This window comes from Gallinula chloropus (genome assembly GCF_964237585.1).
Source record: "Gallinula chloropus genome assembly, chromosome: 5".
NCBI lineage: Eukaryota > Metazoa > Chordata > Aves > Gruiformes > Rallidae > Gallinula > Gallinula chloropus.
In genome coordinates this window covers 21,591,232-21,604,367 of record NC_140090.1, presented here as the reverse complement: position 1 = coordinate 21,604,367, position 13,136 = coordinate 21,591,232, and the positions used below count along the sequence as shown (strand labels likewise).

General features: G+C 38.4%; 1 protein-coding gene across 1 annotated transcript in view; it reads right to left on the bottom strand.

Moving 5' to 3' along the window:
- Positions 1-13,136, bottom strand: part of MYO3B (myosin IIIB) — a 193,728-nt gene that overhangs the window by 83,588 nt on the left and 97,004 nt on the right. Inside the window, exons 17-24 of the mRNA XM_084265139.1 lie at positions 12,875-12,973; positions 11,325-11,439; positions 10,822-10,948; positions 10,477-10,687; positions 9,757-9,904; positions 9,373-9,526; positions 7,371-7,459; positions 5,823-5,952 (exon numbers count right to left, since the gene is read on the bottom strand). Coding sequence (XP_084121265.1) covers positions 5,823-5,952; positions 7,371-7,459; positions 9,373-9,526; positions 9,757-9,904; positions 10,477-10,687; positions 10,822-10,948; positions 11,325-11,439; positions 12,875-12,973 — 1,073 coding nt within the window. The remainder of the gene's footprint in view (positions 1-5,822; positions 5,953-7,370; positions 7,460-9,372; positions 9,527-9,756; positions 9,905-10,476; positions 10,688-10,821; positions 10,949-11,324; positions 11,440-12,874; positions 12,974-13,136) is intronic.

The following is a 13,136-nucleotide window of genomic DNA, read 5'->3' as shown; positions in this document are numbered from 1 at the left end:
TTGTTCACCGCTGTGAGACAATGTTCACTATAGAATTGAGAAGTCAGGCTACAAACACACACATTGAAAAGATACCTCCTCTCTTCTGAGAGAAAGATAAAGAAAAATTATTCTCAAGATTTGTTCTATGGAGAATGGCCTATTATGAATTAAATCAAGATCTGTTCTAAAACTTGCCCACTTGTACTTCTTTAGGGTTCAATTTGTAAACACTTGGAGACAAAAAAAAATCTGCCTTTTGCCCATTTTCAGTACAATGTAATCTCTGAAGCTGCATATTAAAAACAGTGGACTTCTGCTTGGGCAGCACCCTTTACCAAACATAAACGTGATAAATCTAACTTGACCCTTCTCAGCTGTTGTGCTTACTGCCATGTGCAATTCCAGAGATTCACTGACACTCTTTATTTATAGGGGGTTACTCTCAACAGTAAATAATTGTTATGTCTTATATAAAGCTTTAGCAGGACCAAGACCTTAACTTTGATCTGATAGATGGCTCTGTTTCTAAATGAGTTCCATTTTTAGGTCTATTTTAGGGCATGTTTTGGATCTTACTACTAGCAAGATGTGTTAGTATCTGTGTACTGCATTTGTCCTATGACACAACATCTTAGGATGTGAAGAAAAAAGAAACATTGAGCTGTAAAACGCTCAACTGAAAAACTAAGTAAAAAGTAATCTAACACTCAACCTCTCAAACTCAGTTAAGCTACATTTAACTTAGTTTACTGATGTCCCCCATCTGCAACCCAGCAAAGTTGACAACTGTTACGTTGCACAGCTGTGGTTTAAAGTGTCTGCGCACAACACACTGGCAGCAAAGCAAAAGTGATTAACTTTTATATGCTTTTAACATACAGACCAGTTAGAAGAAGGAAAGCCTCTGTGTCCCATGTGAAAAATATACAACTTCCATTAGCTTGACCCAAATTCTTACAAAATATAAATTCTGAATCGTCTTTAAGCAGAGAGATTATAATTACAATGGCTTTGTTTCCGATTCATTTGACTTAGAGTGCTGGCTGTTATCTCCTAGAGGTGAAAATACTAACAGAAGTACTATTATAAAAAGATTTTATTGTAGGATAAATTAGTATAATTAAGATGTATTTGAATCTTTTGCTTTATTGTGATGTGTGGAATTAAATGAAGAAATCTGCTATGGCCAAACGGAAAGACGCTACATTTCAGTGCCTGTGACACACGCCAAGCTGAGACCTGCCCCTGTTTATTGTTAGAGGAAGGACGCGTCCTCCATAGGAGCGCAGAGTGACAGACACCACAGGCCCAATCACAGTCCCACTGAAAACCATGGCAAAGCACCTACAGTTTCAACTGGCCGAGATTCCGCTCTATGCCCAGTAGTACCTGTCCATGCCAGAAAATCTCTTTGTTTCCATCACTCTCTGACTCTTCGTAAGGAATCAGACCAATTAGTATTGAGATAGTACTCTTGTCACCAAGGAGTGGTAACGGGACTTCACACTTGTAAAATGCCCTTGTGTTCTTTAGCATGCAAAAAGACAGCCTGAAACATTTTATTCACAATCTCTCAGCACATGGTATGCTAGATTTTTGTTTGCTGGATTTTTTTTAATGAAACTTACATTTTTAAAATTTACTTTTTTTCTAAGGTCTATAAAGCAGGTCTGACAACTCAAAGGCACAGAGAACACAGACTAAAATCAATACTGGGGAGGAGAAATGACCTTTAGGTAGGCTAATTATAATTAATTTGTTTTGGGAAAAAAAATCTATTTTCTTCCTCTTTTGGACAAAAAAAATCTCTTGTTAAAACATCACTATCCTAACTGTTTAGTAGAAGGTTGTGAAAACTTTCATTCCAGTTCTTTTGATAGAACAAGGAGCGCTTATTAGCAATAGATGATACATTGAGACTATCACTCTGAATGTGTAGGCAATACCCAATGCTACCAAAATTATCAGACATGATGTAGCTGTAGCAGTAATGGTACTCAAATCTGTATTTATTCTATACAGCCAAGCCCAACCCCTACAGATCATCAGAGCTAGGACAGGGACCTTTCCACAGCATCTCTATTCTGGTGGTGAGAAGGCTGGAGGATTTCCCCTCCCCTCTCTTCAGGTGCCAACCATTTTCCTTCTCTCCAGCAAGGACCTAAGGCAGAGCAGAGCAACCCCCACAAAAGCTCTAAAGGTGTGTGAGTCCTGGAAGGGCAAAAAGCTGGCAGAGATTGTGTTTCAAGAGTAGAGAATCATGTTGTGCTGCAGCTTTTCTGAGAAGATAAGGCCCCTCTACCACAGCTACCTATCCTGCCAGGAAAAGGAGAAGAGGGAGCTGCAAGTCTCCAAAACCCCCAAACGGGCTGATGGTCCCACAATTTAAAGGTGATGCAGCAAAAATTCTTGAATATCAGGACAGTGAGTCAAATGGTCTGACTCCTCACTAATCCCATTCATGAATGCAGAAGGCTTTCCATTTTTCCAATTAAAACACTCTTCTCATAATTTCTAGATTGCATGATTCCTTTTCTTTCTGATGCTTTAGTGGCCACAGTGATAAACCAAAACTAGACACAAACAGCAATACATTATATCTGAATGGGAATATGTATACAACTGGAGTGGTGGCAACTTTATTTTTCTAAATGCTCCACTTCTCTCGTATTTGGAGTAAATTCTACTTTAATTTCAGAATATACAGAATTCTCAGCATTCTGTAGAAAAAAAAATGTGTCTGTAGAAAAAAATGACAAATATGGAAACAATTGGCAGAACTGGTAGATTAAACTAGAATATGTTTGTTCAGTTTTGAGGTTCAAGGTCCTGAGAAAGCACAAAGAGATTCCAACACATGCAGAACGTGCCTAAGTTTCCACTGTAAGATGACAAAACATGCTATACACACTATAAGATTACTGCCAGAATGTTTAAGTTCTGGCGTCTCATATCAGTAATTGGGCACTCTTTTAACCATAAATTATTATTACATATGCCTATTTAATGTCTTGCTGTTAATTTCTGGCCCTTTAAACTACACAGTCTGCTACTGTGAAATAGAAGCATTTGCTAAGAGTGGATAAGTATATTTGATAAATTACAGGGATTAACATGATCTTAAATTAGTGAAAGAATTTAGTCTTTTTAATATTTATTTTCTTGCTGCTGCTCAATTTTTGACAGCGGAAGACATGACAGTTATATAAATATACTTCAAACAGAGGATCTTCTCAGGGTGGGAAAGGCATCTTTTTGTTCTTACTGGTATTTAAGAACTACATTTTCAGTAATTGTCAGACCCGCGTTTCCAGCCTCAAAATCCCTCTCGCTTCTGAGACAGCACCACCTAGTGACTACTACACATATTAGACGCTGCTGCTTGGCAAAACCGCGTACGCTGCAAATTCCAGAGCTAGTTGCAAGCAGATGTGAGAATGTACTGTCACTCATCTTCAAACAACACACCAGAGATACTGGCAGAAGGCTCATTTCAAGTCAGGGTTACCTGGAGAGATGCAATATGGCTTCCATGTAAATTATTAACTTTCACATCACTCAGTAATCTACAAAAAGCTGGAAAAAATTGTATCAAGATTATGAATCTTAATCTGTATTTTTTCTGGTTTGCTTTAGTGATGAAGCACATGTTGAGTGGAGACAAGAGGGCTAAGAAGCAAGGACAGAGTATGATGGGACATTTACAGAGTTATTGTCCTTTTGTTTACAAAAGCCTCTTTGTGGAAAGTTAAGAGAATAGCATTATCTTTCTTCACTGAGCAGAGATGAAGCAGCATTGCCAGCGATACCTTCTGTTCTCAGCCAAACCTTTCATTTATCTTGCAAGCTGCCAAAACTAAACCTGGCAACAATCTGATTTTAGAACACAGAGGCCCCAACACAGGATGTGAGTGCCAATTATATTAGACAGCTGGAAAAAATAGAGAAAAATCACAAAGACTCTTAAAAAATAAAAATGACATAAGGTTTTTAAGCTATTCTTATAACACCATGCACAGGAGAATATGAATAATATTTTTTTTAACAGGATGTCCTGTACCAGCTTGACAGAGTATATAGGCAATACTTAACTTTGTTGTACACTCTTTGTGGAAAGGTAAGTGTTCTATAACAGGAGGCAGAAAGCCCCACTTCATGTAAACGGGAAACATGTAAGGAATGTACAAGAGAAAAGAAAAAAGCAGAAATACAGCAATGTGGTGACTTCATATTAATGCAATCTTCTCACTGGGTTTTTTTGCATCTTGGGCAAAATACCCAAGTTCAGTGCTGCTGCCACTGAAAATACCTTTAAAGGGCCAGAGGAAGGTAAGTTTGCGTGAAAGCTTCAGCATTCTGATCTAAAAATAGAAATAAAATCAAAAGTATAATATCGACAATATCTGGGACTGATAACTGGGACAAAGCACCTTATTGGTGTAATTCTGACAATAGCTCCAAGGTATAAAAGGTTAGTACAGGTGGGTGTGGATGCACGTTTGACCAGATGTTAACTTTCTTTTCTGCTTTGCTTGATCCATTCAGCATGAGTAAAAGGATCTTTTACCAGTTAACACAGACTCAAATGTCAGAAGTAGACACAAAGATTCTTTGTTCCTCACTTGGGCACAAACCAATCCTACTTCATCTTAAACTATATCCTCCACTATCTAATCTTATCATATCAGAACGGAGAAGCAGACTCCTCATTGGATCTTCACCTCTCATGGACCTCTAAAAGCATAATTTGAGAGGAGGGTAGTCCAGAGCCTTCTAATTACAGAACAGAGACACTGTAATAGGAATCTGTCCTATGTAGAATATAAACAGGTATTTTGCTACCAGTTTTACATATGCAAAGTAGGGTCCAATACAGTTGTTCTTTTTCCACATAGAATTCTGAAGAGAGGTTAAAGGCATCACCAGAAGCTGTGACTGGGCTGCTGAGATGGCAGACATTCCAGACAGAGCAGCCGCACAGACACATAACTGCATCTACAGCTCATGTACAATGTGCCTACACAGCACTACCTACTGCATGTACACTTATTTCAATGTAAAAATACAAGCATCCCATTTGCATATATCATACCAGAGCACAATTTTGCAGTCTAATACAATCCACTGTATTTAGATTATTCCTTAGTGTTACATTATTTTCTTACCCATTATGAAAAAGATACTTTAAAAATCTAGAAAGTATTGGAGATGTGTACATCTGTGGGCTTCTCTGCATGTATACTGCAGAACTACTGCTTGTATTGGTTACTGGTATTCTGTTGTCTACTCATGGAGTAATCAAACTTCATTTTGCTGTTTCATTTAGCTATAGATCTGCACACTTTCATGTAAGTCACTGTCAACAATCTTTAATTCCGTTAATTCCAGCAGATTAGTAGGTGTTTTTAATAATTTTAAGAAACTTTATGTATTGCATCAATGCATCTAAATGGATGGGTATTACCTCCAAAACAACCTCATTTACACTACATGATTCTATCAGCTGAGAACTCATCTTAGTCAAGGACTAAGAATCAAGAAACTCCTATATTCTCATGCTGCTCAGAGAATACACATCAGAGCAGAGAATACACATCCTGCTCTACACATTGGATAATTTCCCTTCTTCTGGAGTAAGGGATGAATCTTTCTGTCTGATTTTTTAGAAGAATTCGTGCACGTATTTAAAAAAGACCCAAACCCTAACGTTTTCTGTATCTAGGAAACTATGAGTACCAGAGATGAATAAGAATTTTTAAAAATTGTCCAGAAACAACTGGAATTTTACAGGAGTAAGTAGCTAAAGAGGTTGAATGTTAGCAAAGCTGTGCAGAAAATACCTGTTTTGGTTAATGGGCTAGAGAACAGCTGCTGAAGAAGCTTGTTCTCTGAAGTTCGCAACACCACCACTATGTCAGCAGGAAGAGTGTCTCTGTTCTTCTCAAGGAATGCACAGGCATCATATAATACCTAGCATGGGAAATAGAAGCACAAGACTTGCCAAATCAGATTACCCAAAAATGGCTGTTCTTTAAAATGTGAACAGTCAAGATGGCCAAGTAGACTAGTGACTTTGGCTCTGACAACCCACAGAATTATCTGCAAAGCACTTAAAAGTGTATGGCTACAGCTCTGCCGGAGCTGAAGTTTTGCGGACTCAACCCGGATCAATGTGATCAAATGCTGAGCTCGTTAACTGAAACACACACACAGCTTACATAGGTTTCTCTGTCAGTGCATGAGTTACATCCCATTGCTATTGGTTAGATGCTGTTCACCCGCCTTACACTCGTCTCACTATTGCTAATAACTGGTGGAGGCTACACAGTCACGCTGCTCCTTTTTAAGGCAGTTGTTAATGTTCTTGCAGTTTGTTATCTCATGGATTTTCTTGCAAACTCCTGTTCTCACAGACATCTGCTCTCCTGTTACTGCACACCGACATGTCTCTGCTGCCTTCCCAGGCCTGATTATATGGGGGTCAGGAATAAATCTGGGTGGGCCACAAAACCCACTCCTCTCAAAATGCGTTGCTGCACAGCTCCATCTTCAGAGTGTGAACTAGCTATATACAGCACCTATATTCGTAGCATCTCACTGCACATCCAAGTGGCTTAAATGACATTGTATTTTGCTTTGTCATGTCAAAATTTGGCATACAATGTAACAGAGACACCTCATTAAAGCTTAAATTGACACTTTGTGTGTAAAATAAGAAAATGTTCTCAGGTGGTCATCTTTTATTCATTGTCCACACCAAACTATATAAAACTATAAAACATGGCTATTTTTTTTTTATTTTCTTTATAAACAAAGATCTGGACCTGAAATCACAAGCAAAGCTCATATTATGTGTAACAGCTGGACTGTTACTCTCCATATACAGTAATATGTGAACTGCTGAGAACAAGAGAAGTTAGGTGCTGTGGAGTACAACAAAATGTCTGTGCTCACTAGCTCCACTCTTTCCAATGCTCTCTATAAGATTTTAAATTCAATTATAGATGCTGTTTTACACTGGATTTTAACCATATACTTACATACACTCACATACAGAACTACTATGGTATTCACATGATATTAACAATCGTGTAGCCTGTTCTGGCTCTAGAGAGTTGCTCCTTTAAAACAACTGTATTAGTTGTGTTTCTGGTGCCAGATTTCTTCCAGAATAAGAAGCAGTTACTGTCTACAGATTTTGTGAAACATCCCTAAGGACAGCTTCCAAAATGGACTACTACACATGAACATTTTATTGTAGGTTTCTGTAAACTTTATAATTTTGTCTCTTAAAATGAGAAAAAAACTCATAAAGCAGAAACTTTGGATAAAATGATTAACAACCATACCACTGTTATTTGATCTGAATAAAACTCACATGACCTTACCTTCCCAGCATAATGCTGAATACCAAATGACAGTTCTACTCCTTTTGGTCTCCAAAAGTATTTGCATCGTAAGTTATCTTCAAATTTATCTAGACATTGAGAAGAGACACTGATATAAGTGACTTAGAGTGACTAACTAAAATCTTCACCCTAAGTTGGGAAAGTGCTGCTCAAGAAACCAGAAGTACCATGAACACACATATTGTCAGATTGCTCCGAAATAGCTGTGTGTCAGCTTTGCTTTGTGCTTTCTTCCAAGGTGCCACTTCTGATTAGAACAGCTCATTCTAAATGAGCCCAGTAAGACTCTCTTTCAAATCCCACTGTGGACAGTGTCGTTCATGGAAAACTCTCAAATAAGAGAAGCCACTGAGAAGGTGCAGTGACTTCTTATATTTTGCTATGAATTTGCTTATATGTACATATAGGGTTTGGGGTATGTGCATCCAAAACTGTGCATATATTTTGCTTTCTTAAGTGTTATTATTTCTATTTTTCCTATCTTTCTTTCCCCATTCATTTAGCTATGCTCATCATGTTAATGCCTTCAGGCTGGGACCATCTCTCATTTACCTTTGGACTTCTACAGAAAAACAGGCTTATATGATGTCTTTGAAAGAGGCTTCCTGTTTCCCTTGAGTACCTCTAAGGAGCTTAAGCAGCACCACTTTCTAAGAAAAATGTCTTTCATACCCATGATATTTTGTATGGTCTTTAATATTTTGTAATTAAATGAATGCCAATACTGTAAAACTTGCTGTTATATTCCTTTATCTGAACAAGCAACTAGAGATCCAAGACCAGAATCAATTGCTAAAATTGTTTATCATGTTATGTAGGTCAGAAAACATTATCAAAATGGTTTTTCTAATGTTAAAATCATTAATATTTTGTGTTAGGGTTTTTTTCCCCCCTATTAACATTTAATCAAGCTTGTATTTCAAGCAAAAAGAACTAAGTTTGGAATTAGGTGAGGAGGCAGGGAAGAGGGTGGTGAAATGAATGACTGTCTGGCACATCTGGATGGGGCAAAATATCCCCCTTCGGTGTCTCCTTGAGGAATCCCACTCTACTGTGTACAAACCAGCAGTAAGACCGATCGGCACTGGACCAAGGACAGCACCTTTGTGAAAGTGTAAGTTCAATATTCAGTATTAACTGATTTATAGGACCCACAGGGAGGCAAACAGCTTTAGTACACAAATGAGGACTGGAACGAAACCATAGCATTCATTCTGTCTGGGACATAAACTCAAGTTTCAACTCAGCCTAGCAAAAGTGAAAAGTCTTGTACATATATTGTGAAATTTGAGAGGCAGCTGTTATTTCTCTGACTAACAGTTTGAGTCTCCACATTCCACTGAAGGAACCAGAACCCTCTGTTTCATATGGCCAGGAAAAATGTAGCTCTAGTAAATAAAAGCTTTTAACGTGGCATGCGCTGCACGTTTCAAAGTTGGCACTAAGATTTGTTAAAATATATGTAAAATATGCATGGAGGGAGGGAAATATTCAGCCAGATGGCACACCAGAAATAACACAAACTTTCTATTTATGATGAGATAATCTGGAGTGAAGCAGTATTTTCTAATTGGATAAACATGGGCCTAGGAGCCTGGGAGATCTAAATTTTACTCTCAATACTAATGTTGCTTACAGGGTGGTCCTAGACACAAGATTCTACTATGTCTCAGCCTTCTCTTCAGTAAATGGAATAAATACTGCCTCACATGCAGGGACAAGACACAGCTTATTTCCTTTTAACACTGGAAAAACAGTAAGCCCTCGACACCTGCTATATAAGAGAACTTATGCAACATAAAAAGAACAGAAAACATGTAAGCAGAGAAAAATGATGAAACACAATGAAAAATATACTTTAAATGTCAAAGAAAATGTCACAGCCTCAGCAGGACAACTAGGCTAGTAAAACTTGAGTAAAGATGTCATTCCGCCCCTCAAAATATATTTGTTATTTCCCCAAATTTTTGTTTGTACATACCAACTAGAGTTAGGTCTGTTGCCTGAGGAAATCGACTTTCTTCATCTAGCAGAGACAGGAGACCCATGGGTTTCTGGAGGAACATATCTAGAAGTGGACGGTTGTCCTCATACTCCACTGTAGTAGCATCAATTCCCTCACTCTGATATTCCATCTGCAAAGGCAGCAGAGTTTTAATACTGTACCAGCGAAAACATCATCATTCAGATATTTGTGATGCACAGCAATACTCTATCAACCCCATTATTTACAAAACTAAACTGAAAGATGTCATTACCTTGCATTTAAATCACGTGCCCATATTATAGTTTATCATATACTCCTGAACATGATCTATGCTTCAGGACAGCTCATTCAAACAGACATCATCACAATGGAATTTACCTGCTCAAGTGCAAAGATATGTTGATTGAAATAAAACTGGATCTGTTCATTAGCAATATTAATGCACAGCTGTTCAAAGGAATTTCTTGCGAAGTTCTCAAATCCGAATATGTCTAGTATCCCAACATTCATCCCGCTTTCAGCACTGCTGCAAGCGAAAATACACACAAGTGGCATCATAGGCAGCACCAAGTTAAAATAAAAAGAAACGTGGAAACTAAGGCTGCATAATTGATTCAATCCACTACAGAAAGAAAGTAGGAAAGGCGTGTTTGAACCTAAGACAACATATGCATTTGTTCAGCATTGTTAATTTTGTTTTCCACTTCTAGCAAATCTCCATGAAGAAGGCAGGAGTATCAGGAACACAGTAACAGACACCTAGCAGCCATGCAAGCTGAAGTTTTTCAGTGTACCACAATTATTTACCAGTCTTTGGTATGATTTTACTACAGAGAAAGTATCTTTTTAAAGAATTCTACAGCATTTTAACCACCCGATTTCTTTTGACTTCAGTAGCTAAATTCCAATCACATCTTTGAAAATGTTGGGATTAATGTCCTGGAAAGAGAATTCAGTATCACAGCATGAAAGCCATTTTGAAGCCTGAGCAAAAATAAACACAGCACCCTTTCTGCAAAATCAAAAATATACAAATGGATGAACCTATCAAAGACATATGCACAGTAAATACACGTGGTTCAGTGATGTGTAACTTGCCATATATTTTTATCTGGCTGAAGCAGCGTATTAATACGATTTACGATCCAGCTGAAGAGCCGCCCATAAAGTGCTTTAGACATGGCATCTCGCACGTCAGCTGCTTTGTCCACGGTGTTTGTTCGGATAATAGTCTCCCCTCGTGTTACAACACAGTGGGAGGTTAGGGCCTCTTGAAGTTCTTCTGACCCAATACTTAGCAGTGCAGCAGCTAAAAGACAGTGCAAAAAAGATACATGACTGTGATTATGCACTGGAAATGACCAGCATTTCCCGACTGCTAGGGATTCACACAAATATGGTCAAATTGCATTTACAGAACTGACAACGTCAAAATGTCTTTACCATTATCTAAGGCTTCTGGGTTGGGAACCTCACTTTTATCTGTTTGGTGTTGAGAAGAAATGGCAGCAAACTCAATATTTCCAGTATTCAATATTCCAGTCAGAATTCTGTACACTGAGTACACTTCCTGTAAAAGATGACATGAAGCACTTTTGAGGAATCCAATCAGATATATAGAACATATTCAGGTTCTGAAGGAAAAACAGGAGCACTGGAGTGGCTGTTAAAACTTCTAACTTGTTCTGAGACCAAGTTCTACAAATTCAAGTAAGCTCCTATTGACACAAAACAGTGCAATACAGAACTGTGAATGGACTTGCTTGACTACTGAGACCTCACAGTGGTCTTGGCTTCCAAGTGTGTGGTTGTGCTTTTCACAGTCATTTCTGAGAACTTCGTCGCATGGGTGTGCAGCCACAAACCTAACAGGCAGCCTGTGCAATGGCAGCACCAGAGGTGCTTTTTATAAAGAACATCAGCAGTTTAGCAATTGAATATCTTACCTCGTCGGTGAATCCTATAATTCTAAAGCAATGCTGAATTGCTTCAAACTGTCTTCCATAGGAATCTTTAGTAACAATATCATGCATTACTCTTCCAGTTTCATTATCAATATATCTAAATAGAGTGGAAGAAAGAAAACGCCATACTAGGAGATATGCCAGTACAACTTCCATCAGTTTCCAAACAAGTACCTCAGTAACTGGAAAAATAATTTGTTTCAGTATCTTCCACTTACATACTTTGGTGCTAATTCATAAGAAGTTTTTGGTTCTTTTGCAGTAACCTTTGCTTATTCTTTGTTAATATCTATTCTAGCGTTACCAACGCTTCACACACATCTCCTCACCAAGTAGAGATGAGATGCACCCGAAGTACAAATACCAATTAAAAAACACAACTCCAGTGCACATTCTGGGTTCTCAGTGAAGCATTACAGTAAGAAATCATAAGGTGCTTGACCTGATTTGAAAGGCAGAATATCTAGATAATAATAAGCTGTGACGCTGCTGCCCCCACCTTTGCCTGACTTTTTCCTGTAAATCTGGATTAATCGATAACCATTGGTGATGGTCATGATGTCTGCAGTCGTCTCACAGTGATTTCAGGAAGACAGATAACAACACAATAGCCAAGGGCTATCTGTGCTAATCTATGCCAATGTGCCCACCAGGACAGAGCACTGGTCAGTGTCTGCAGGCACCTGTGGGCGGTATGTAAATATGACTCTGAGACCATCATCTTACTCCATAAATAGTGAGCAGCCCAAGAGCCTTGTGAGCTTTCCTGAGATCATAGTGGGCTGCATGTCAGGATCTCCCCTTGAAAGGGACGCCTCTCGAGGTTACTCCATGAGGTCAAGAGAATCCTTGCTGTAACAGATCATAGAATCATAGGGGTTGGAAGGGACCTTGAGAGATCATTGGGTCCAACCCCCCTGCCAAAGTGATCCGTAACAGATCCTCAGTAAGTGAATTGGGAATAAGTGCACTAAACTTAAGTATAAAGGATTGGTTGCGCATATATAATCCTTTAGACATAAACCATTGACCAAGACTGGATCCAGCCACACCTGGGCTCCTCTCTGAGAAGGAATTTAGAAAGCAAGGTGGTCCTTTCTGAACCTCGTGACTCAATGGGAAGGTCTCCCTGACAGCTTCATCTGACCCTGTTCTCTATGCACTAAATAAATCAAGATTACCTTACCATCAAACCTTAATCACTGTTGCATTTATTATCAAACACCGTTACACCCTTTGTTTTATATCAACAAAAATATTTTTGCCTCTCTCTTAAGAGTGAAGTGCATCCCTCTTATCGCTCCATCTGCAACATAAGCTTGATTCTTCCTCCTCTTTAAATAGTTCACGTTCTCAAACAATACAAATAATGTAATGCCTTACTGTCCATCCTCTTCTTTGCTTGGGAGGATTAAAAAAGATCCTTAAGGGATGGAGAAGGATTAAGAGAGATTTTAAGGCATCATACTGAAAGCAAGAGCTGATCAATAGCTAATTACAACCAGCAGTTAAAACAAGTGAGTGGTAGTTACCTAGGAGGCTTTTTATCAGGAAGTCTATATTCAGAAAGTTTCTTCTGATGATAAAGGCCAGCATAAATATAATAAAATATATGGAAATTTTTCTCTCCCCTAGGAAAAAAAAAATCCTTTTAAAGCATGTTTTTACTCTTGTGGCATCCTGTACAGTGTAAAAGCAGAAGTTCTTATCATGAGCTCACTGAAGTAGGTAGGAAATCTCCCACTTGTTTTAATGGTGCACTATCAGCAACTGTGAAACACAGGAAACCCAGCC